Source organism: Bos mutus, chromosome 8, assembly GCF_027580195.1.
Source record: "Bos mutus isolate GX-2022 chromosome 8, NWIPB_WYAK_1.1, whole genome shotgun sequence".
Classification (NCBI taxonomy): domain Eukaryota; kingdom Metazoa; phylum Chordata; class Mammalia; order Artiodactyla; family Bovidae; genus Bos; species Bos mutus.
Genome location: NC_091624.1, coordinates 65,285,277 through 65,312,745, shown reverse-complemented (window position 1 = coordinate 65,312,745; position 27,469 = coordinate 65,285,277). Strand labels below are relative to the sequence as shown.

At 37.8% G+C, this 27,469-nt stretch overlaps 1 protein-coding gene and 1 pseudogene across 1 annotated transcript in view; one reads left to right on the top strand and one right to left on the bottom strand.

Moving 5' to 3' along the window:
• TRPM3 (transient receptor potential cation channel subfamily M member 3) overlaps nt 1–27,469 on the bottom strand; it is a 297,803-nt gene that overhangs the window by 200,781 nt on the left and 69,553 nt on the right. The window contains exon 6 of the mRNA XM_005897493.2: nt 20,560–20,734. Coding sequence (XP_005897555.1) covers nt 20,560–20,734 — 175 coding nt within the window. The remainder of the gene's footprint in view (nt 1–20,559; nt 20,735–27,469) is intronic.
• On the top strand, nt 1,413–2,607 carry LOC102279650 (histone-binding protein RBBP4 pseudogene; annotated as a pseudogene).

Sequence of the window (27,469 nt, the reverse complement as noted above, 5' to 3'; positions counted from 1 at the left end):
GTAACTCACAAGATTGTAAGTCACATATTCTGGTCATTTATTAACAGGTAACACACTCCAAATTTAGGAATGTAAAACAGCATTTATTTATTGTGATGATAATTCAAGAATTTAGGCAGAGCACAGCAGAGGTGACTCATCTTGCTCAAATGGTGCCAACAAATCACTAATTGGTTTCTTCTCTATCCTCCTCTACTACATTCCCTAGTGTTGATCTAATGGTTCTCTTACAAGGCAAATATGATTCTGTGACATCCTTCTTAAAACCCTGAAATAGTTTCCCATCACTAGCAGCATAATATCTCAGCTTACACATGGCATTTAAGACTTATCATGGTCTCTCTCCAGGCTAGGCTCATCCCCTGCCACTCTCTCACACATACTCTATGAAACACTATTATCATTCAAACACACCAGACTCTTGCATGCTTCTACGTCCTTCAACTTCCTGCTTAAAATACTCTCTACATCTGATCCCATCACTCAAACTCATCATTCGTAATTCAGCTCCAAGTCCACCTCCTGTGTGAAAATCTCTGATTGCCACTCTATTGACATTCTCATAGCACTGGATACTTACTAATTACTGTAATTATTAGACTGCATGGAAATTATTTATTTACATGTATGTAGGTTATACACTCCTTGAAGGAGTGAATGCATCTTAACAGTGCCTGTATCTAAGCTCTAGCAGAGTGCACAGCTCAATATTGGTTCTAGAAGAATGTTTGTGGGTTGACTGAGGGAATGAGTGGCCACCTGTTTTGTGGCAGTTGACCAGGTGGTCTTCCCCAGTCCCCTGTGCTCTGTGTGTTGGTATGAACTTCAAATCTGTTTGGGAGAATGCAAGAAGTGGCATAGGGTTTTCTGCCCCCCAGGAATCTGATTTTCTTGATTCTTTTTTTTTTTTTAAATCAGTTCCTCTCTGAGAAATATTCTAGGCCTCTGTGAGTTTTTAATCTCACATGGTATTTAGGAAAAAACTGGCCACCAAACTCTAAAACCTATATTTGGTTCTAATTCTGAAGGCTGTTTTCCCCCTTTGAGTAGCTTTGTTGCTCTTGTCAGGAGCATATGCTTGTTCACTGTGTTTCCCTTATAATGCTTAGGGCAATGCCTTGCCCATAAGAGTGCTCAATAACTGTTTGAAGACTTTAATTTCCTTCACATAGACTCTTGGTGTTTTTAAATTCCATCTGCAAGTAATTATATGACATAAAAATCAGCTCACTGGGGACAAAGAGAGGCTACATGCGCAGAGCAAGTGCCCGCAGGCTCCTGCAGTGCTCAACCCTGGGATCCCCGCTGGCTTGCCTACTCGGCATGGCCAACAAGGAAGCACCTTTGATGATGCAGTAGAAGAATGTGTGATCAACGAAGAATATAAAATATGGAAAAAGAACACCCCTTTTCTTTACAACTTGGTGATGATCCATGCTCTGGAGTGGCCTAGCCTAACTGCACAGTGGCTTCCAAATGTAACCAGACCAGAAGGGAAAGAATTCAGTATTCACCGACTCGTCCTGGGGACACACTTGTCAGATGAACAAAACCACCTTGTGACAGTCAGCGTGCAGCTCCCTAATGATGATGCTCAGTTTGATGCTTCACACTACAACAGTGAAAAAGGAGAATTTGGAGGTTTTGGCTCAGTTAGTGGAAAAATTGAAATAGAAATCAAGATCAGCCATGAAGGAGAGGTAAACAGTGCATGCTATATGCCCCAGAACCCTTGCATCATTGCAACAAAGAATCCATCCAGTGATGTTCTTGCTTTTGACTATTCAAAATATCCTGCTAAACCAGACCCTTCTGGAGAGTGCAACCCAGACTTGTGCCTCCGTGGACATCAGAAGGAAGGCTACGGGCTTTCTTGGAACCCAAATCTCAGTGGGCACTTACTGAGTGCTTCAGATGACCACACCATCTGCCTGTGGGACATAAGTGCTGTTCCAAAGGAAGGGAAAGTGTGGATGTGAAGACCATCTTTACAGAGCACACAGCAGTAGTAGAGGTTATCTCCTGGCATCTGCTCCATGAGTCCCTCTTTGGGTCAGTTGCTGATGATCAGAAACTCATGATCTGGGATACTCCTTCAAACAGTACTTCCAAACCAAGCCACTCAGTTGATGCTCACATTGCTGAAGTGAACTGCCTTTCTTTCAGTCCTTATAGTGAGCTCATTCTTGCCACAGATCAGCTGACAAAACTGTTGCCCTGTGGGATCTGAGAAATCTGAAACTTAAGTTGGATTCCTTTGAATCACATAAGGATGAAATAGTCCAGGTTCAGTGGTCACCTCACAATGAGACTATTTTGGCTTCCAATGGTATTGATCAAAGACTGAATGTCTGGGATGTAAGTAAAATTGGAGAGGAACAATCCCCAGAAGATGGGCCACCAGAGTTGTTGTTTATTCATGGTGGTCACACTGCCAAGATATCTGATTTCTTCTAGACTCCCAATGAACCTCGGGTGATTTGTTCTATATCAGAAGACAATATCATGCAAGTGTGGCAAATGGCAGAGAACATTTATAATGATGAAGACCCTGAAGGAAGCATGGGTCCAGAAGGACAAGGATTTAGATCATGTCTGCATTTGTGATCTTTAGACTCCCCTTTTCTTCCTTTCAACTCTGAGATTGATTTAACACTGGTTTTGAGACAGAGACTTTGTTTGGTTATCCCTCTATAATAAGTTCTATCAACAATGTTATTAGTTCAAACAGAAGGTGTTTTCTAAATATTAACTGGGGGCTTCTTGATTCAGCAAAGCCACAGACTTATATTTAAATTTTCTTTAGGAGTTTTCTAGTAATAGAGGTCTAAAAGTAGCCACAAAAGGGGGAATACAGTGTGTGGTTATTTTTCTTCTTATGCTATAGCCCCAAGTTTTTCAGACTCATTTAAGTAAAGGCTAGAGTGAGTAAGAAATAGAGCCAAGTGAGGTAGGTGTCTGAGCCATGAAGTATAAATACTACAAGATGTTGTTTTTATTCAGGAAATAGGGGAGATTCAAGTCATACAAATTCCTACATGCTGAACTTTTCTAGGATGCACATTTCCTTACATAGACGAGTCTCCTCTCAGTTTCTTCAGTTAAGTCAAAACGTGTTCCTCCTTCCCCATATATTTTTGCGTGTTAGTGTATTTCTTGAGCTGTTTTCATATTATTTCTCTCCTTTCTGTGAAATGGTGTTTTTAAAAAAAATTTTGACCACGAAGTTGTAAGGATGTATGCCTTTACCTGACAATTATACCACAGGTAGACTGTTCAGTTAAGTTGAGAAGAATGAATCAATAGCTTGTATTTGTTCTAAAAATTAAAAATTAAATTAATCCTGGATAGGAGTTGCTTTTTTTTTTTTTTAAAGGAGTTAGTCCTCGACCACTAGTTTAATACCATCTCTATTTTGGGTGACCTGTTTCACCAGCAGGCCTGTTACTCTCCTTGACTAACTGTGTAAGTGCATATAATGCAATAAATTGCTTTTCTATATAAAAAATCAACTCACTGTGATAACCATATGGAAAAGAATATGAAAAATTATATATATATATGTATTAACTGAACCACTTTGCTGTAAAGTAGAAATTAACACAACACTGTAAATCAACTATACTTCAATAAAATAAAATTTAAAAATCAACTCAACATACATCTACATTTTTTTTTCAACTAATTTCAGGTCAGGCATAGAATGGGTGAGATCAGTATTGCAATCTTCTATAGAGGATAGAATACTATAATTAAGGCTCTATGATATGGTGCTTCTGGCTGGAATCCAGTTCTTTCATTTACTAGTTGAGGGACCTGAGGCAGGTTATCCCATCTCTTTAATCCTCCATCTCCTTATCTGTTGAAAGGGGATAGAATATGTCTTCATAGATTGATACGTTCAGAAAAAAGGCTTCCCAGGTGGCACTAGTGGTAAAGAGCACAACCTGCCAATGCAGGAGACTTAAGAGACATAGGTTTGATCCCTGGGTCGGAGAAAGGCGTGGCAATCCACTCCAGTATTTTTGCCTGGAAACTTCCATGGACAGAGAAGCCTGGAGGGCTACAGTAGTCCATTGGGTCTGAAAGAGTGGGACATGACTGATGCCACTTGGCACACATGCACACACACAAACTTAGAAAAAAAGATCAGGTACACAAAGCACCTAGCACTGTTTCTTGTACATAATAGGTGCTCAATAATAAGTAGTTTTTTGTTATTATTAAATACCCCAGGGGCTTTCACACCTGCAAGGAATCCTAATAATGCCCAGATCAGGGCTGAAGCAAAGTACTGGGCATGCAAATTAGCTGGAGGAGATAAATTCTATGGAGAAAAGAAAAATTACAGTAATCAATGTAATACACCACATTAACAAATTGAAAAATAAAAGCCATATGATTATCTCAATAGATGCAGAGAAAGCCTTTGACAAAATTCAACATCCATTTATGATAAAAACTCTCCAGAAAGCAGGAATAGAAGGAACATACCTCAACATAATAAAAGCTATATATGACAAACCCACAGCAAACATTATCCTCAATGGTGAAAAATTGAAAGCATTTCCTCTAAAGTCAGGAACAAGACAAGGGTGCCCACTTTCACCATTACTATTCAACATAGTTTTGGAAGTTTTGGCCACAGCAATCAGAGCAGAAAAAGAAATAAAAGGAATCCAAATTGGAAAAGAAGAAGTAAAACTCTCACTGTTTGCAGATGACATGATCCTCTACATAGAAAACCCTAAAGACTCCACCAGAAAATTACTAGAACTAATCAATGATTATAGTAAAGTTGCAGGATATAAAATCAATACACAGAAATCCCTTGCATTCCTATACACTAATAATGAGAAAACAGAAAGAGAAACTAAGGAAACAATTCCATTCACCATTGCAATGGAAAGAATAAAATACTTAGGAATATATCTACCTAAAGAAACTAAAGACCTATATATAGAAAACTATAAAACACTGGTGAAAGAAATCAAAGAGGACACTAATAGATGGAGAAATATACCATGTTCATGGATTGGAAGAATCAATATAGTGAAAATGAGTATACTACCCAAAGCAATTTATAGATTCAATGCAATCCCTATCAAGCTACCAATGGTATTTTTAACAGAGCTAGAACAAATAATTTCACAATTTGTATGGAAATACAAAAAACCTCGAATAGCCAAAGCTATCTTGAGAAAGAAGAATGGAACTGGAGGAATCAACCTACCTGACTTCAGGCTCTACTACAAAGCCACAGTTATCAAGACAGTATGGTACTGGCACAAAGACAGAAATATAGATCAATGGAACAAAATAGAAAGCCCAGAGATAAATCCACGCACATATGGACACCTTATCTTTGACAAAGGAGGCAAGAATACACAATGGATTAAAAACAATCTCTTTAACAAGTGGTGCTGGGAAAACTGGTCAACCACTTGTAAAAGAATGAAACTAGAGCACTTTCTAACACCATACACAAAAATAAACTCAAAATGGATTAAAGATCTAAACATAAGACCAGAAACTATAAAACTCCCAGAGGAAAACATAGGCAAAACACTCTCCGACATACATCACAGCAGGATCCTCTATGACCCATCTCCCAGAATATTGAAAATAAAAGCAAAAATAAACAAATGGGACCTAATTAAACTTAAAAGCTTCTGCACAACAAAGGAAACTATAAGCAAGATGAAAAGACAGCCTTCAGAAGGGGAGAAAATAATAGCAAATGAAGCAACTGACAAACAACTAGTCTCAAAAATATACAAGCAACTCCTACAGCTCAATTCCAGAAAAATAAATGACCCAATCAAAAAATGGGCCAAAGAACTAAATAGACATTTCTCCAAAGAAGACATACAGATGGCTAACAAACACATGAAAAGATGCTCAATATCACTCATTATCAGAGAAATGCAAATCAAAACCACTATGAGGTACCATTTCACGCCAGTCAGAATGGCTGTGATCCAAAAGTCTACAAATAATAAATGCTGGAGAGGGCATGGAGAAAAGGGAACCCTCTTACACTGTTGGTGGGAATGCAAACTAGTACAGCCACTATGGAGAACAGTGTGGAGATTCCTTAAAAAACTGGAAATAGAACTGCCTTATGATCCAGCAATCCTACTGCTGGGCATACACACTGAGGAAACCAGAAGGGAAAGAGACACGTGTACCCCAATGTTCATTGCAGCACTGTTTATAATAGCCAGGACATGGAAGCAACCTAGATGTCCATCAGCAGATGAATGGATAAGAAAGCTGTGGTACATATACACAATGGAGTATTACTCAGCCATTAAAAAGAATACATTTGAATCAGTTCTAATGAGGTGGATGAAACTGGAGCCCATTATACAGAGTGAAGTAAGCCAGAAAGAAAAACACCAATACAGTATAGTAACGCATATATATGGAATTTAGAAAGATGGTAACAATAACCCTGTATACGAGATAGCAAAAGAGACACTGATGTATAGAACAGTCTTTTGGACTCTGTGGGAGAGGGAGAGGGTGGGATGATTTGGGAGAATGGCAATGAAACAAGTCGCCAGTCCAGGTTCGATGCACGATACTGGATGCTTGGGGCTGGTGCACTGGGATGACCCAGAGGGATGGTATGGGGAGGGAGGAGGGAGGAGGGCTCAGGATGGGGAACACATGTATACCTGTGGCGGATTCATTTTGGTATTTGGCAAAACCAGTACAATATTGTAAAGTTAAAAAAAAAAAGTTGGATGGAGCAGGTCTGTGAATGGGATGGAAAAGGCTATAATTCAAGACCACTTAGAAGGGTATCAATGAAGAGAATTCATTAGCTCATATTAAATTCTCTAGGCCAGAATACTGGAGTGGGTAGCCCTTTCCTTCTCCAGGGGATCTTTCCAACTCAAGGAAATGAACCCAGGTCTCTCACATTGCAGGTGGATTCTTTACCAGCTGAGCCAGAAGGGAAGCCCAAGAATACTGGAGTGGGTAGCCTATCCCTTCTCCAGTGGATCTTTCCAACCTAGGAATCAAATCGGGGTCTCCTGCATCATAGGTGGATTCTTTACCAACTGAGCTATCAGGGAAGCCCTCATTCTGTTCATCAGTGTCAAGTAAAAACAAACAAGTGATGCTAAGATACCCTAAAGCCACTACTCTCTATAATTTAACATCATCTTGAAGTCAAATATGTTATAGGATCATAACTCTTACTTGACCTAGATCTCCTCCTGAATCTTATATTTTGATATTTCTGGAGTCTGTGTGTTCTAGGAAAAGTGCTAATCTGAAAATCCTGCTGAGGAATTCAAAGCTCAGGATAAAAGAATGATACAACTTCACAACAACCACTTTACAGATGAAGAATCTGAAGTCTTCAGAGTTAAACTGACTCATTAAAAATTATAAGCTGAAAGCATCAGAGCTGGGCTTAAAGGGCAAGAGAATCAGAAGGAATGATCTTTGATAAATTATACTAATCTAAATATACAGTCTCAACTCAGTGTAGTAAAGTTAGTGATTTGTTTAAATGACTAGACACAAGAAGAGATTTCTTCTGTTGTATCACTGAGACAGGATTTTAGATATCTTATGTGTAAGGAGACTGAGGAATGTGGTTTCAAGGATCCACCACCACTCTCTCAGAGTTACTTTCTTAACTTAGCAGATGCCCAAAGTTCCTTTTAGTTAATTAAAAGGCAAATATTTTACTCAATAATTAGAAGCCCTGAGAACACCTCTTGGGATAAGCGATATTTAATATTAAATTCACTTAGCTGTAACCGACTGATATTGGTTTTCAGGAAGAACTACCTGACTAGGAAGTTGGAGAAGATATGAATAGAATGCAGAAAAGTGACCAACAGACAGAAATTACTTTGCCCAAGCTTTTACTGAGGATCAGCTTCAGATACAAATGGCTTCTACCAGCTAAGACGTATTAGAAATAGTACCTCTGACCCTGTTTGCACATCTAACCTAGAAAAGTTGTTTACCTGTGCTTTTCCTGAAGGTTTCCATCTAGCAATGTCAGGTAATTAGACTGATCTTCAAGAAGCTGCCTATTACTGGGCAATGCACATACCTTGATGGCATAGTCTGCTCTCTGGCAAATTCCACCTACCACTTCCCACAGAGTGATGTGTCTTACATTTCTTTCTTTATACCTACCTACCTACCTGTCTATCTGTCTATCTCTCTACTTTTTTAAACCCAGTCTACAATCCTGAGCCAGATATATTAAACAGAAGGCATAGATACATATACAAAAGGAGACAGAAGTAGGTGGTGAGTTGGGGTTGAGGGTGGTGGTAAGAGAAGCAATTAATACATTTTATAAGACAAAGTTTGTGCTATACATCTTATACTTGGCACTTCATAAAGACAGATTAATTTCAGATAATCCTAACTAGACTGTAACTCCTTGGATGCATGGATTACATGTTAATAGAAAGGAGTACTTATGGACTCCTCCTCTCTATGTTTATGGAGATGCTGAAGACCGCGGCTTTTCCTCTGCCCCTCTTATCTTACTTCCCTCACCCCTCTCCTTTTCCCCTTGTATATCACTTTTAAAAATGTTATACATGTTTATTATGTTTATTACCTATTATCTATCTAACCTTGCTAAAATTTAAAATGTAAGCTCCACAACAGCAAAAATGTTTGTTTATTTGGCTCACAAGTATGTTTTTGCCCATATCTAGAATACTGCCTGGAACATGGTAGGTGTCCAACAATATTGGATGCCTGAGTACATGATGTTGGTTGGATGTAAGAATGTAATTTAAAAATGAAGGGGACAATTTCTAATAACAGTGGAAATCTGTCAGACATTCAAGGGTTCTCAGTGCGGTAGAATCCAATTATAGAAATGTCAGAGCTGTGCTAGCTATTAGCCACATGTGGCAATTCAAACTTAAACTTATTACAATTAAATAAAATTTAAAATTCAATTTCTTAGTCACTCTAGCCACAATTCAATGGCTCAGTGCCTATCTGATTGGACAGCAGAGATAATAGGACATTTCCATCATCACAGAAAGTTCTATTGGACAGCGTACTCTTGAGGCAGACAGAGGTGCCGAGTCCTCAGCCTGAGGCACGGACCTAACAGGACACTAAGGTGGAAAATCCTGAACAGTGTTGGCTGCATCTCTACAACGTTTCTTCTTCCCCTTGCCTTTGGTTATGAATGTGCCCAAGAGTTGAAACTGAATTGTTGCCAAAGGATACAGAGACTGCCACATGGTCAGGTAGCTTCTCTGTTGCCAAAATTGTAAGGAAAAAACACTCTGATTTCATTCCAAGTGAAATCCCATCAGTGAATACTGCACATAGCCAAGCAAGAGGAACAGTCAAACTTTTATTGCTTTAGGCCCTGTATAAAAGACAGAATCAGAGCTGGCTTGAGATGTATAGGCTCCTTGGGCAGGCAAAAATGTTGGCACCTCTCAACTGACCTGCTTTAAATGCTGGTCCAATGTTTAATTCAAAGGAGAAGTTAACCAGCATGCAAAGCAAGAAGGAGAATGTGGAAGCTGGGTGCAGACCCCTCTGTTGTCTGGAGTAACGCAGATCTGAGGCAAGTAAACCTCTTGCAGTTTCTGGATCTCATTTTCACTATGGGACAAGACATGCAGCTCCTAAGAGCTGACATTCCAGCCACATCTGCCTGGACAGACCACTCAAGCTGTTTGATGCTGAACTTTCCTCACCTCTCCTCAATTTCCTCATTCATAAAATTGAGATAATCATCATAGCTAACTCAAAATGTTTATGTATCTAGATCAGGCTCTTGTATGTAGATCTTTACAAAAATAGCAACTTAAATCCCTCAAGTATGCACTTGTGGGGAGGGTCAGGGATGTGGAGGAAAAGAAGTGTAGTAGCTCAGTCATGTCTGACTCTTTGCAACTCTATGGACTGTAGCCCACCAGGTTTCTCTATCCATGGGGATTCCCCAGGCAAGAATATTGGAGTGGGTTGCTATGCCCTTCTCCAGGGGATCTCCCCAATCCAGGGATCAAACCCAGGTCTCCCACATTGCAGGCAGATTCTTTACCATCTGAGCCTCCAGGGAAGCCTGGAGGAAAAGGAATAGGAAATACCAATTCTCTTCTAAAGTAATTGTAAAAATATTCCTTCTAACCCCACATCCTACGCTATGAGATGTTGGGACAAATGTAATTTTATCTATTTTTGTATGTATTCTGTGATGAATTAGTTCCTAGCTTTAAAAAAAAAAGTTATTCTTTTTTCTAGCAAATTAGCCATTGGCAATTGCACTTCGTCCTTCAGTTCAGCTCCAAACATCGCCCTACAATAAAGAGCTTCCTGTTGTTCATATCCTGTTTATTACGCTTGTGTGAAAAGGCTCATATCATTGGGTAATTTAAACACTGATGTGCTTCACAGTGTTGATAAAAAATTGACTTATTTACTAAGCATCTTTTAGGCAGATAAGTTTCTTATTTTCCCCTTGGTTTCATAATTCAGTGTGCTGCTTGATGACTGCCTGGTAGTAACATATGCAGGCTACTTACAAGATTTTGTTTTTATTCTAGAATAAGAGTAGACATCTGTGATATTTTGACTAGTTTTCCTTCTTTGCACCATTGCTAATCTATCACAGTAATCTTTCTTCTGAGTCCAGATGTGGTCTCAGAATCATTCTCAACACATCATTCTATGACGTCTCTATCAGTTGATTATTGTTGACACTCAAAACAAAAACTTGTTATCCCTCCACCAGAAATTATAAAATCTCAAATATATTATCAGAGGGGGAAAACGAAGATCATAGAGTCAAAGAGCTCCAAACATTAGCTGGTCTCCAAGGTACTGAACTATGGTTTCCATGGTTTTAGAGAAGCTGATTTTTTATTTTTCACTTAAGACCTTTAGGGGTCACTGCTCATGGATGGACACTTCATTTACATTGAATAAATCCAAAAACACAATGAACGTGTATATCAACTCAAGGATGGTTGTCCAACAATTAGGACAGTAAAGGAAAGGCTTTATTGAAGCTGAATGGAGACTTTTCTGGACAACAGAAGTATAAACTTGTGTTAACCTTGGAGTCCTACTTCAATGCATCTTTAGTGTTTCTCTGGATGAAGAAGCTTTTATAAGAAGGCAGTTACTGCTGTAAATAGTTTTCATAAACCCTGTGGTTCATAATCAACATCTGAGAATTACACAGGGAATCTGACGAAAATCCATTAAAAACATCCCAAACATTATCTATTATTAATGACACTACTGGGTGAGATGTTAATACACTGTATTTTTAGCAGCTGCATGTTCTAATGTCCACCAGATTGATTTAGAATTCATCTCCTCTAAGGTAGAAGGATTAAATACCAGGACAGTTTATTATCTGTACCTCACTCAGATAATTTTTAAATGTATTTGTTGGTTTTAAAGCTCTCATGAGACAGAAACTATGCACTGAACTTCAGAAAGAAAAATTTCCTAGAAATTAAGTGGGTAAAGAAATGTCATGTCAATCCTATGTATAACTAGATCACTTTGCTGTACAGCAGAAATTAACACAACATTGTAAATCACCTGTACTTCAATAAAGTAAGTTTTTAAAAAGTTTCTGAAAGTGTTGTCCATGGACCCTCTCATTGGAATCAGCTGGGGTTTTGTTTTCAAATACAGTTTCCTGCATTCCAGCCCAGCTACACTGAATCAGGATACTTAGGGGACTCTGTCTTTTATTGCTTTCCAAGTGATTCTAAGCCATGCCTAAATGTGATGACCACATGCTTATTTGGAGTTTTTTCTATGTAACAAATGGCTGAGAGTCAGCTAAGCAAATCTCAGAGGAACCTAACTGATACCTCTGAAGTCTTCGCTTGCATTGATGCGCTATCTGAAAGTTGTGAGCAGTGGTTCCCTAAAAGAGATTTCTTTATGGTGATGGATTACCCAGCTCTGTGTTTTTCTCATGTTTGCTCTTTATTTCAAGGCACATTTCCCCAACTTGGAATTGAGCAATTCTAAAGTAAATTTAATCAATATAGAGAATGTATTGGTCAATTTAGATCAATAAAAGTTTTCACTGGCACTTTCCTCAATAAATAAGTTAATGCTTCATTATCCCCATGTAGACATGGAGGGATCAAATAGCAAACTCTAAGGAAAAAAATATTTATTTTATTTTGCACTTGCCTAAACAAACAAAGCTATTCTAGCCTTGTGGAACTTAGATACAATGACATAAGTACCCATATAACTATATCTTTATATATCCCACAAGTGGAAAACCTGAAGTAATACTCTCTTTATAAAACTTTCTCCATCTACTCCAACCTATGCCTCTTTCTGCTTTTTGGAACGCAGTAACATCTAATTGAAAATTATTTTTTATTGTACTAGCTCAATTGTACATCTCAAGCAAAGGCCTAAAACAAGCATTTGAAAAATATCTGGTGATTGATTGATTTGAAAAGTGATGTTATCAGTCCTACTGTTAGGTTTTCACTTAAAATTTAAACACACATACATATATATATTATTTATATGTTAATATATATACTTAATTATATTTAATCAATTTTATAATATTAAATTAACATATCAATTCCATTACATTGAATTTAAGTATATATAAATTCAGTTTAATAAAATATATATACACACACACTGAACATTATACTATCTCATATAATTTGTCCCCTTTACCAGCTTTCCTTCAACCAGTTCAGACTGGTTCTTTTTTCTGTGTTGAGCTGGATAAAAGAGGGTCATATGTTAGCTTTTCCCTGATCATTCATACTGACTCTCAGTTTAGATATAGTATTTGATGGGAAAGGGGAAAGGCAGCAATTGAGTTATTATATTGCCATTTTGTGGATAATTAACATAAATGTTTCCACTGACTGAATAGATTCTCATGAGGAATGCCACACTCAAGAGCTGTGTGCTCTGGTAACACTTTATACATTTATCATGTATACTATGAATACATGTATACTAGCTATTGGTACTCATGCCTGTGTTGTAGATTTCCAATTAATCTCCAATGTGCCACATCCTGCCTATCCTCTTACAGTGAAATGTTAACTTGGAAAGCAGTTTACAAAGGCAGCACTTTAAAAAATAAATAAATAAAGCCACCAGTATTCTGTGTCTGTACAAGATGTTTCCAACTTTTCTTAACTTCCCTTCTGAGGTCACAAGACAGAATCCAGTTTTGACACGCTTTTTATAGAAAATTCTAGAAAAGAGACAAGGCAAGATGAAATTAACAACAAATAAAATGGACACAAAGTTGGCATGCTTGCTATTTGTTTCCTTCTTTCTCACTTGACATTCCAATTATGTCTAAATCACGCTGGAGTACAATCCATCAAGATCAATTACTTTCTTTGGACAGGTCTTACAGAGACAAATTATAGGCCTGTGGCATCCTTCAGCTTTAGCTAGAACTCTCCTGAGCAGCAGAAGGAACCAGTGGCCACCACCCAGAAAGATATGCCTTAGGGAATAGAGTCTAGACCTGGGGTTCTAAAATGATACTTTGCTGATGGACTTTCTCCTGTCTTTGGTCATTCTGATGTTCTTTGGAGAGTAGCAAACTTGTCACATCTCTGTTAAGACACAGTGATATAATTTGAAGCCATGGAACAAAATTTTCCTTCATTTCTACTTTGTGTTTCATTTATGCCTTTACTTCATCTAATCCAAAGATGTAGGGACCCCACTGTTGTGTTGTTGCTATTTAGTCACTGAGTCATGTCTGACTCTTTGTGACGCCACGGACCGTAGCCCGACAGGCTCCTCTGTACCTGGGATTTCCCAGGCAGAAATACTGGAGTGGGTGGCCATTTCCTTCTCCAGGGGATCTTCCTGACCCAGGGAATTCATTTTTCCTGTTTTGGCAGGTAGATTCTTTACTGCTGAGCCACCAAGGAAGTTCCCTTTAAAGAGACAAATCAGACTTTTATCTTGAATACATTATTTACCTCCTATATTTGAAAGCAAGCCATTGCTCATTTATTCTTCACAATACCTGAGGCAAATTCCACTGGCACATAAGCATGTGAAGTCTATTTGTGTTTGCCCCATTGATAATCTTCCAAAAGTTATGACTACTTAAAACTTTAAGGTTTTCTGCCTCTTTGAGTTCTGCTTCTTGCCTCAGGTATCTAAAAATGGTAAATCCAGGTGATAATTTTGGGCATAAACTTGACAAAATAAACACAAACATCAATAATACAATTTGGATGAATAAGGGGCATCATCTCAGGACACACATTCATTCAGATGTCTTTTTCAGGCTGACATTTTTCATCGGTGAGTACTTGCTCATTAACTGATAAATGAAGGGCTAGATCATATTTCTCTGAAATCTGAGACTTGAGTTGACAATTATCAAGCAAAGTAATCTTTGGCTTGCACTTCAGGCACCTACAATTGGAAAGGTATTCCTGACTAGGAGTAAAGCTGGTCATCTCAGTCAACACAGCACAAAGGGAATCCTAGTATTTAAAAACTGAGGTAGTTGAATCTAATGCTACTTGGATAGCATTCATCTATTTATGCTTGCAGTGCTGAGTCATTCATGATGCAGAAATAACATTTGATAATATTTCTAAAGCAATGAAATTAGTCAGGGAAAGTGACTTGTGACTCATTCTAAACTAAGACAGATGAGAAATAGAAAATCCAGTACATCAATAAGGACAAAAACAAAGTCTGCCCATTTTTTTCTGGTAGTATATGCCTCAGAACAGAGATGGGGAGAAAAGATAAAAATAAGAATTTAATTGCCACTGTCTCCTAGTTTATCCAAACTCACAGCACTGGGAGAGATAGTCTGCCTTTTTATACCACACATAATCTCATCTACAAAAGTTAATCAGTTTTTCCAATCATAATTTGCTTCCAGAGTCATTCCCTTTCAGATTCATGTTTTTGAAAGATGGTTATTAGCAGAGACTTTAAAGTCAAAATATCAAGTTCACAAAAGTTAAGATACAAAGTGTGTAAATTTTTTTTCACAACTTTAGGATTATGAAATTGAAAAGCTTTAGAGCTGAATATAAAAATTTATAGTCCTTAGGCCTATATTATTTAACAACTTGTAAATGAAGTTAAAATTTTAAAAATCATATTTACATTTCTAAAGTAACTGAAAAATAAAAATAAACTATTTAAACCCCAATTCAGGTTTCATAAACCAAGTATATATGTTCCCTATATTCAACATTATATGTACAATCACATACTTTTATTTGCATGCTGCTGTCGCTGCTAAGTCGCTTCAGTCGTGTCTGACTCTGTGTGACCCCATAGACAGCAGCCCACCAGGCTCCCCCGTCCCTGGGATTCTCCAGGCAAGAACACTGGAGTGGGTTGCCATTTCCTTCTCCAACACATGAAAGTGAAAAGTGAAAGTGAAGTCGCTCAGTCGTGTCCGACTCTTCACGACCCCATGGACTGCAGCATAGGTCTGTTTATATGAACATAGTTATGCATTTATATTTACTTGTAGTGAAATATGTCTCGACTCTTTTGGACTTTGTTGAAAATCAAAGAAAAAATGCTTCTTGATAAATAAAGTCCAGCTGGGCAATTTTTTTTTTTTTTAAGCATATAATAGGCACACTAATGATTTTTTAAATTGGCTGCACATGTGTGGTTGGACAATTTCTTATCAAGTTAAATAAACATGATTAATTCTGGCAGTTATTCAGAGGGCACACAGAAACATTATGAATGCATTTTATCATGTTAAATTTACAAATGCTTTCCTGAAGCAGGACATACTTTTATCATAATGTTAATATATATATATTTAGATTTAGGGCTTTCCTTGTGGCTCAGATGGTAAAGAATCCATCCACAATGTAGGAGACCTGAGTTTGATCCCTGGTAAGATCCCCTGGAGAAGGGAAAGGATACCCACTCCAGTGTTCTGGTCTGGAGAATTTCATGGACTGTATAGTTCATGGGGTCGCAAAGAGTCAGACATGACTGAGTGACTTTCACTCACTCATATTTAGATTAGCAAATATAATGTTCCCTTTTAGTTTTCTATGTTCTTAATAATCATTTTTAAATTTTTCTGAAAATTATTAAAGTTTTAGTTTTAATAATTCTAAAGATATAAAAATATCTTAACTCTTTATCTTCATATCAGTTACACTCATTATAGGGCATGGTATTTCTGACTTTTAATTTTAGAGTTGGGGTATGATGATCTGGGTGGGGGAAGGAAAAGAATCCATATGACGTAGAGCTGATCTGCTTGTATTTCAGTTTGTAACCAGACATGCGTTGATTTTATCTTTTTGGAGCACACAGAAAAATAATAAATTATAGCAAAAAGAGAAAGCTGAAGGCAGCTTAAGTATACTTATATATTTAAAAGATAGTATCACTGAAGTACTATATGAATAAACAATAGAGCATATACCACAAAACGCATTTCAGTAAATTTTTATAATATACTGAACTGGCCTGGGATCATGGGCTGTATGGCCTTGACAAAGCACTTAATTTCTTTGTGTATCTGTCCTCTAGGTTAAATAATATATAGAGCCATGTCCAGCACCAAATGTGTAATATTTCTCTTATATTAAAACAGAATCAGGAAAAGCAGCTTATCAGAGATTTCAACATTTTTCAAGGTACCCAACCCAAGACAACGACAAAAAAACAAGCATAAGGTCCATATTTTCATTGTATATAAACCTGGAAATCTGAAGTGCTGAGGTTTCTCAAAAGGAAACATGCATTCTGAGTGCAAACTTATATCCACTTTGTAGGAATACAACAAAATAATGCCATCACTAAGACAAAAAAAGTGCCAAAGCTAAAGGCTATATACATTCTTTAATAACCGATTGTTATATTTAAATTAATGAGAACTATGTGTGAGTTTTTAATAAAAGCAAAGCATCATTGGACATGAGTTTGAACAAGCTCTGGGATGGGAGATGGTGAAGGATAGGGAAGTCTGGCGTGCTGCAGTCTAAGGAGTCAGAGTTGGGCACGACTGAGCGACTGAACAACAAAGCATAGCTGAGGATCTTCAACTTTTATTGGTGACAGACACAGGACCATGTAAGCAAATATTCTCTGTTTAGATTGTTCACTATAAAATGGACTTATACTTACTATTAAAGAAGATAATGATAACTTCATCAAATTTGCCAGAAAGCAAACTCTAACTTGGTGCTTTTTTCTTTTAATATCAAAAGCTTTAACAGGGCCTAAAGTCACTGGAGAAGGCGATGGCACCCAACTCCAGCACTCTTGCCTGGAAAATCCCATGGATGGAGGGGCCTGGTGGGCTGCAGTCCATGCGGTCAGGAAGAGTAGGACACTACTGAGTGACTTCACTTTCACTTTCATGCATTGGAGAAGGAAATGGCAACCCACTCCAGTGTTCTTGCCTGGAGAATCCCAGGGACGGGGGAGTCTGGTGGGCTGCCGTCTTTGGGGTCGCACAGAGTCAGACACCACTGAAGTGACTTAACAGCAGCAGCAGCAGCAGCAGCAAAGTCACTGTCAGTGTTCACAATGTTAAGCTGAGAGCTCTGTGCCTCTGATTTTCTTCCTTTCACATGCCTAGGTACATGTACTAAGGGTTAGTACATGTACTAACTAAGGGAAGTGTGCTGTTTAATGCCTTGATGGTGTGCTCGGCTGGTGGCAAAGACAAGAGGAGGAATGGGGAGAGGAAAAATGGCATTGAGTTGCCATGCTGAGTCTATTTTAAGTCAGGCTGGGTGAGGGAGAGGTGCCAGAGGGAGTGGCCTGAGTAGACAAACTCACCTGTCATTACTCTTATTATAATGATACACTTGTCAGTTTATAAGACTTGCTATGAACTCTTTGAGGGTAGAAATAGCTTTTTTTTTTTTTTCCATATCTCAGTGCATGGCACCCAGTAGACACTAACTGTATATTTATGGAAGGGATGAATAAAAGATGTCCAATTCCTTTGGGGTTTCTTTCTCCAACTACTTCCATGAGTTAGGAGAACGGATTAGGTTAGGAAATTCCTTATTTAAAGCTTCAATAGCTCCTTTGAGTTCTCCTCCTTAAAGTCACCCACACCTTCAGATGAATTACTTCTAATCATCTGCAGGAGGGGATCTCAGATGCAGGGGATGGCTCTGCAAGGAAGTCCTCCAAGGGGTTGGTGCTTTGGACTGTTGAAAGCAGCATGCAGAAGGGAGCTGCTAGATCAAGGAAAGTGTGTGAAGGATTCAAGATCAGTTTACACAGGACCAGAGTGGTTACCATTACAGACAGTCCACTCTCCAAGCCAGTCTAGAGGGATATGATGGGACAGGGCACCAAACGCTTTTGTAAACATTTAGTATTTGTACACACATAGCAGCTTGGGGAAGCTGGTGTTTGGAGGTCAAGCCTGGAAATTGCACATCCTAGCTTCTCTCAAGTTGCTAACCTGCATTATATGGTCCAGGTTAGTTGTGCTTCACATGTAAAAACCCAGTTCCTATGCTTTTCAGCCATTTGTGTGTCTTCTTTGGAGAAATGTCAGTTTAGATCTTCTGCCCATTTTTTGATTTTTTTTTTTTGACGTTGAGGTGCACAAGCTGTATATTTTAGAGATTAATCCCTTGTCAGTTGCATAGTTTGCAAATATTTTCTCCCATTCTGTAGGTTATGTTTTCATGTTGTTTATGGTTTCCTTTGGTGTGCAAAAGTTGTTAAGTTTAATTAGATCTCATTTGTTTATTTTTATTTTAATTACTCTAGGAGGTGGGTCAAAAAAGACATCATTGCAATTTAAGTCAGAGAGTGTTCTGCCTATGTTTTCCTTTAAGAGTGTTATAGTATCCATCCTTACATTTAGGTCTTTAATTCACTTGGAGTTTATTTTTGTGTATGGTGTTAGAGAGTGTTTTAATTTCATTCTTTTTCAAATGGCTTCTCAGTTTTCCCAGCACCACTTATTGAAAAGACTGTCTTTTCTCCATTGCATCTTCTTGCTTCCTTTGTCACAGATTAGACCATAGGTGCATGGGTTTATCTCTGGACTTTCCATCTTATTCCACTGAGCTATATTTCTGTTTTTGTTCTAGTAACATACTGTTTTAATGACTATAGCTTTGTAATATAGCTTTCAAACTGCAATGAGGTATCACCTCACACCTGTCAGAATGGCCATCATTAAAAATCTACAAACAATAAATGCTGGAGAGGGTGTGGAGATTGATGGTGGAGATACACTGTTGATGGTAATGTAAATTGGTGCAGCTACTATGGAGAAAGTAGGGAGGTTCCTTAAAAAACTAAAAATAGAGCTACCATATGATCTAGCAATCCCAGTCCTTGGCATATATCTGGAGAGAACCATAATTCAAAAAGGACACACACATTCGAATGTTCATTGAAGTACTGTCTCCAACAGCTGAGAGGTGGAAGCAACCTAAGTATCAACTGGCAGAGGAATGGATAAAGAAGATATGGTATACATATATAATGGAATATTATGCAGTCATTAAAAAGAATGAAATAATGCCACATGCAGCAACATGAATGGACCCAGAGAGTATTATACTAAGTCTAGAAAGCCAGGCAGAGAAAATCATATAATATCACTTATATGTGCTGCTGCTGCTGCTGCTAAGCTGCTTCAGTCGTGTCCGACTCTGTGTGACCCCATAGATGGCAGCCCACCAGGCTCACATCCCTGGGATTCTCCAGGCAAGAACACTGGAGAGGGTTGCCATTTCCTCCTCTAGTGCATGAAAGTGAAAAGTGAAAGTGAAGTCGCTCAGTCGTGTCTGACTCTTAGTGACCCCATGGACTGCAGCCTACCAGGCTCCTCCGTCCATGGGATTTTCCAGGCAAGAGTACTGGAGTGGGGTGCCATTGCCTTCTCCGTCACTTATATGTGGAATCTAATAAAAATGATACAAATGAACCTATTTACAAAACAGAAACCAACTCACAAATCTCAAAATCAAATGTATGATCACCAAAGGGAAAACACAAATCTTGAAATCAAATTTATGATTACCAAAGGGAAAACATGGAGGGGGAGTGATAAATTAGGAGATCAGGATTAATACATATATGCTACTATACATAGAACAGATGACAACTGATGACCTACTGTATAGCACAAGGAACTCTACTCATTATTCTGTAATAACCTATATATGAAGAGGATATGAAAAAGAATATATACATATATATATTTATAAGGGATATACACCTAAACTAACATATTATAAGTCAACTATATTCCAATAAAAGTCATTGGAAAAAAAAAAAACAATTCCTTAGTGGAAGAAGGAAAATAGAAAGGAAAATGAAGAGGAAGGAGCCCATGTCCTACGGCCCCTCCATTCCCCTAGTTCTCTTTATCATCAGTGTGGACTAGTGTAGCTTTCATGGTATTTCCCACTTCATAGGACATTTAGAATATGTTCTCCTGCTCTTTCCAGCCTCCTTGTGGTGCCAAACCATCAATCAACTTACACACTCTCTTCCAAGCTTGGAACACAAGCTTAGCACTCATAGTTTAAATCCAGGGCCTGGCAAATTACCTACCCGCCTTCTTCTGAATATTTATGCCCAAATGCCAGGATATCGGATGCCCGTCCACTCCCATCACAGACAACAACTGGCACAGGAGGGGTGTCTCGAAGGTACTCCAAGACAATTGAGATCACATTGGGTCCTCCTTCCACAATTAGTGCCACCACTGGAACGCCTTGACCGATTCCTGCATTAAAAAAGGAAAAGAAAAGGAAAAAAAAGAGAAAAGAACACAAAGCCAGCAAACCAAAGAAACAAAAAGAGAAACAAAAAGCACAAACTAAAATTACTGAGCATGGGGAGGAAACAACATATGAAGGGATAACATACGGAGCAAAAATTTACAGAAAACCCTTTAGTAGAATTTTCCTACCAGAGAGTCCATTAGACTTTGCCCTCTCCCTGTAACTCCCAGGGTGCTGGGGTAAGTTAAAGTGTTGATGACCATACCTCACAGGGGAGGCATAGAGTGAGAAGGTGGGAAAGTTGGTTAGTAGAGGAAGCCAGTAGCCAAAAGATTGGAAGCTAAATGTGATCTTAAGCAAGTCTCATGTGGATCCAATGGCCAGTTTCCTATATGAAACATGGAAAGTTAAAAAAAATAAGTCACCTCCCTGAAGTTATCACAGTGCTAAGAAAATGCCTAAGTGGTTTTTATATTAAAGGCTACAAAAATCAGCTGGGGGTATATTTTAACTTGTTGAATCAACTGCTAGCTAAATTATGGGTCTATCTATTTCTGACCACAGGTGATCAGCTTGATAATGGATTTTTAACATATAACGGTCATAATAAATTACCCAGGGGATATAGCATCTGCCATTTGCGATTATTGTGTCCTTTACTATAGGGTGAGTTGCCAGGCACATGATGGGCAAACATTGGTTGAATTCAGCTGAATTAAGGAATTTCAGCTATTTACACTGAGTCAATAGACACTGCTGTTTTCAAGTAAAAAATTACCCTAACATCAGCACTTATGTATGTTCAATCTAACATAATAAAGAGAAGTACTGAAAACAAACGTCCATAAGAGACATAAAGAGAAAAGAAAGTGAAAGAAAAGTGAAAGTGTTAGTCTCTCAGTCATGTCCTACTCTGCAACCCCATGGACTGTAGCCTGCCAGGCTTCTCTCTCTGTCCATGGAACTCTCCAGGCAAGAATAGTGGAGTGGGCAGCCATTCCCTTCTCAAGGAGACCTTCCTGACCCAGGGATCAAACCTAGGTCTCCCTCACTGCAGGCAGATTCTTTACTATCTGAGCCACCAGGGAAGTCCATGAGAAACAAATTAGTTTTCAAGTGACACCTCAAGTTATCATCATTGGTGAATGAATAACTTCTTTTGTTCAATTTGGTGTCACGTTGTATTTTTTCACTCAGTATAGTTAGAAAAATGGGCAGTTCCATAAAAATGAGATGTTTTGTAAGGTACACAAAGCAGTTATCTTAAAAAGGAAAGAATCAGGCATTTGTACCATTTCTGTAAATATGAAAAACCCCTCAGTCACCTCAGTTCTTTCTCTTCCCCCTTCTGCTGTGGTATTTTATCTTTTATCAAGAAACTACTTCCCTATGAGAAATGAGTTTGATGTTTGATTTCTTGCTCCATTAGTAAAAGATTCTATTAGACTTGTGTGACCAGTTTTACTTCTAAAGTATAAGTACAACAGTCTCCTAGGGCCTTATCTCTTCTAAGTCAGTGTTTTTCATGGTTTGATTTTCATCTGCAAAGAATTCTCCAAAATGCCAGTTACACAAAGAAGAATGCTATTTTAAATTTACATTTAAAAAATGTAAGAAAATGACAATTGTTGATTAAGACAAGAAGCCAAGATTTCTTTTTGTTCCCGGAAGGAATTGTGAGAGAGATGACTCATAGTCTCATCAGAGTTTTCTGTGGATGGAAAGTTTTTGAGAATTAACTCTCTCAAATCCAAGAAGAGGGAAGTAAAAGGTCATGCTGTTCTCCTTTGACCCAGAGCCCTAAGGACTCAGACAAAATGGCATTTTAAAGCTCTGTTTTGGTGTCTATGAAGGAGACACTTTATCCACTGCTGTTGATTATGATTAAGTTCTTGTTGAAAGGCATGTTGAAGATTAACTTGAAATGTTAATACAGCATACTTCTTTTTGAGGAGAATTTTCTGACACAAAAAATACCCACTCCTATACAGATTTATATTCTAAAGTGCCTTGGAAAAGAAACTCTTTTCCAAGGTACATTAAAAGTTATTTTATAAAGCATTTTATGTTTAAACATAAACATATGTTTAAAGATATTTTATAAGGTATTTCCAAAGTACCATGCCATTTAGTTTTCTCCTTTGCTTTTCTTCAGCACATACTCCCATATTGTTTCATGTCAAGGGACAATACACCATACCATTTGTTTTATACCAAATGATAACATTTACACTATTTCTCGGATCTTCTAAGAGAGGCTAAATCCTGTTTAGCCTAAATTGGCTAAATTCTCATTCTTGAGCACTGATTCTATCCGTGGATCATTACTCCTACTCACAGACCAACTATGAGCCATTCATGGAGGAAGAAGTCATAAAATGGACCTTCTAGAATGTTCCTGATCTAGAGTCTACCAGACACTAGGCAAGATGTCTGGAAAATTCTCCTCTCTTTGAGAGGAAACACAGGTGCAAAGGGGACTTTCCTGGTGACTTAGACAGTAAAGGATCCACCTGCAATGCAGGAGAGCTCGGTTCAATCCCTGGGTCAGGAAGATCCCCTGGAGAAGGGCATGGAAACCCCCTCCAGTACTCTTGCCTGGAGAATCCCATGGACAGAAGCATGGTGGGCTACAGTCTATGACGTCACAAAGAATCGACACAACTGAAGCGACTGAGCACACACACATGCATGGGTGGGTGCAAAGGATCACTTTTCATGGGCAGAAATGTGAGCAATAAGCTGTCAGTTGTATCTGTCAATAAATCAAATTGTTATACCCTAGAAATATAGAAGCATTTAGATGGTCGTATTTCCTGTATTTGAAATGAAGCTGTAAGCAACTGAAATGAAGAAAACAACTATATTAATTCAGATATATATATTTCAGGGCTAAAAATTAGATGGAGCAAAATATCAAAACGTTATCTATTTTTTCATAAATTGAATATATCCAATATATCTAATGACTCCAAATTCTCTCCCATTTCCTTTAGATAAAAATTTGTTCCACAGACTATAAAAACCCTTAAAGCCTAAAATAAAAGCAGTTTTGATTTTCTTAGTTACAGGTGGTAGAGAATCAGGCCATGCCTAAAAATATGCTTTGTGTAAATTAAATGTGCCAATATATGGTAACATTAAACTTTTTTGTCAATACACACACAGATACACACACACACACATGCACCCCACTCTCATGTATTGTCTTTTTCTGAGAAAAGAAAATGATATAAAATAATTAGTAATGATCCAAAGTAATGGTCCTTAGCCTATTTTTTTTTGAGACAAGAATCTTTGAATACTTTTGTGATTCCAATGAAAGCTAATGATCTTTTTCCAAGAAAAACAAAGGCACATAAGGACAGTCACAAAAATGCTTCTATACAGTTTCAAAAGTTCATGGATTCCTGAAGTCTATTCATAAAACCTTGCTAATGGACCCTCACAGAGCCTCACCTAAATTAAGAACATTGATATACAGTTGGTCATCTGTATCTGTGAGTTTCACATCCATGAATTCAACAAACTGCAAGTCAAAAAAAAAAAAAAAATCCAGCAAGATCCAAAAAGTAAAACTTGAATTTGCTGGGCATTGGCAATTAATTTCATAGCATTTACTTCTATTAAGTATTATAAGTAATTTAGAGATGATTTAAAGTTTACTGCAGGATGTGCATAGGCTGCCTGCAAATACTGCACCATTTTATATAAAGGACTTGAGCATCTGCAATTTTGGTATCTGGGAGCTGGGACTGGAACCAATCTCCCGAGGATACTGAAGGACCACTATATATGCAAAGAGATCAGTTTGTGTTCTTTTATGAAGCTCACTGAAAGTCAAAGTGTTAGTTGCTCAGTCATGTCCGACTCTTGTGACCCATGGACTGCTAGGCTCCTTTGTCCATGGAATTCTCCAGGCAAGAGTACTGGAATGGGTTGCCATTCCCTTCTCCAGGGAATCTTCCCGACCCAGTTATCGAACCTGGGTCTCCTGCAATGTAGGCAGATTCTTTACCATCTGAGCCACCAGGGGAATTCAGTCCCATCACTTCATGGCAAATACATGGGAAACAATGAAAACAGTGCAGACTTTATTTTCTTGGACTCCAAAAATCACTGCAGATGGTGATTGCAGCCATGAAATTAAAAGATGCTTGCTCCTTGGAAGAAAAGCTATGACCAACCTAGACAGCATATTAAAAAGCAGAGAGATTACTTTGCTGACAAAGGTTTGTCTAGTCAAAGCTATGGTTTTTCCAGTAGCCATGTATAGATGTGAGTGTTGGACTATAAAGAAAGCTGAGTGCCGAAGAATTGATGCTTTTGAACTGTGGTGTTGGAGGAGACTCTCGAGAGTTCCTTGGACTGCAAGGAGATCAAACCAGTCCATCCTAAAGGAAATCAGTCCTGAATATTCATTGGAAGGACTGATGCTAAAGCTGAAGTTCCAATACTTTGGCCACCTGATGTGAAGAACTGACTCACTAGAAAAGACCCTGATGCTAGGAAAGATTGAAGGTAGGAAAAGAAGGGGATGACAGAGGATGAAATGGTTGGATGGCATCATTGACTTGAATTTGAACAAGCTCAGGGAGTTGGTGATGGACAGGGAAGCTTGGTATGCTGTAGTCCATGGGGTCACAAAGAGTCAGACACAACTCAGCAACTGAACTTAACTGATGAAACACATTGAGGCATCTGAGACAGGTTCTAGAAAAGGTTTTCAGACAAAACAGTAGTCTGGGGAAACTGTATCACATTGTTACTGTCCAGTTATATTGATTAACCAAACTTCCCACTGTCTATAGTTTATTTCTCCTCCTATCCTTCATGTCTTTCTCTTTTCCTTGTTTTTCTTTATTTCTTCCATTCACACTTTCTTTTCTAAATGGTATTTTGGATAAGGGACATTTTAAAAGTCTCTAGATAAAATAAATTTTATAAATCTGTAGCATATGACCTCATTAGTAAAGAAAAAAGCTTTTTAAAATATCAAGAATGGTATATTTTTATTAGTGAAATAAAGAAAGCATTTTGAGAATTCACTGAAGACCCACTGGATTCATAAGGACCACTACCAATTTATGCCCACAAAGGAAATAATATAATTACTATGAAGAGCTTCACAAATGTACTTGCTCATCTGAAACTACTGACTGACCATTCACAAAAAGCAGTTTAGATTTATAGTTTTTAAAAAATACAACCTTTATTATTACCAAAAAGTTCTCATTTTATCTAGGTCCCTCAGAGACTTTTTTTGGTCAATACTTGCTCTTTTGGTTTTGGTGAAAGTAGGTTAATTCCTTACTTGATAATAATAATTTTTCATTTTCTACCAGAACCAAGAACTTCTTAGAGATTTCCATTAGAATTTAATTTTAGAGCAACACAATGTTGCTTAATTAAGAAGAGGCAAGATGTTTGCCACACTCTTTATAGTTTTTGTAATTTTGGAACTAGAAGCATTATAGCCTATAAAAAAATGTGAGCTTGAGTAATGGACTTAGCAATCTAGAGGATTCCAGGTTGACCCAGGGCTTTTAAATTATAAACTGAGCCCCAATTAATGGTTCTTTGCAGAAGATAATCTTTTAGACTTTTGTCTCATTTTGTTATACCTGCTATGCAGTTCAGCCTGGGCTACCAATAATTCAAATGTTGTCAAAATTGGCACTAAACAAAGACCAGGTTGGGTACTGTGAATAAGGGAGGTGGAAGGGATAGAAGAACGTCTTAAAATTCCAAAAGAGTTTTTTCCCCTTTCTATTGACATGAGACTATAATCTATGATCAGTTCAGCCACATGTAAAAGTATTTGGTGTACTGTAGTGAAATTCTTGGACAACTAGAATTTTGATCCAACTAAATTAATCCTTTGGTTTACTGTCAACCTTACTGTATATGACCTAAAATGACAATGGGCTCAAGGAATACTGTATTTTTTGTTGGAAAACAGTTTATTATTTACATAATGATGGCACATAGAAGATTGATATTAAGTCAGTGACCAAAGCCACACATCATGTGATCATTATAATATAGGTCATTTAGAAAAGAAGCTTGAAACTTTACATGAGAGATGACTTCTTGAAGATCTTAGTCACTTTGAGACCAAGACAGGGTTGGGTAGACATTTCTGTTTACCAGATAAAACTGTTTAGCAGTAACATGGACACAGTTAACTCACTGGCCTTGCCAGTTCTGGGATTATGTGATTCTTAATGATTCAGAAGTTTGTCAAGAGAATTCATATGCTTTGAAAGTATGCACATAGTGAGAGTTTGTCAATATAGTTTATGCTGCACAATTTTAAATTTATATTAGTAAAATTTGTACATTATTAAAAAGCACTGAACAGATCCTCTTTATCCAACTTCTCATTTGAATAGTCTGGTCTTGGATTCAATGGTTGACTCAACCAATAGATATACTGGTCACTGTCTCCTATATTTGGATTATAAAGGGGTGATAAACTCACTAAGCCACTAAGGTCTTGTAGTTTACAAACAGAACTTTATACAGATTGGGGGGTGGGGTGGGTGGCAACAATTACTGTAGTGATGGGAGAAGAAGCAGTTAAGCTATTAGTATCTACCTGATTTTAATAGGCACCAGTATACTGCCTACTTGAGAAATAGTGACTGAAGTTTGCATAACACTACAGCTTTTTATAAGTATTGAATAGTTTTAGAATTAGGTTTTTGCTACCCTTAATGCAACTCTTCTGTGGT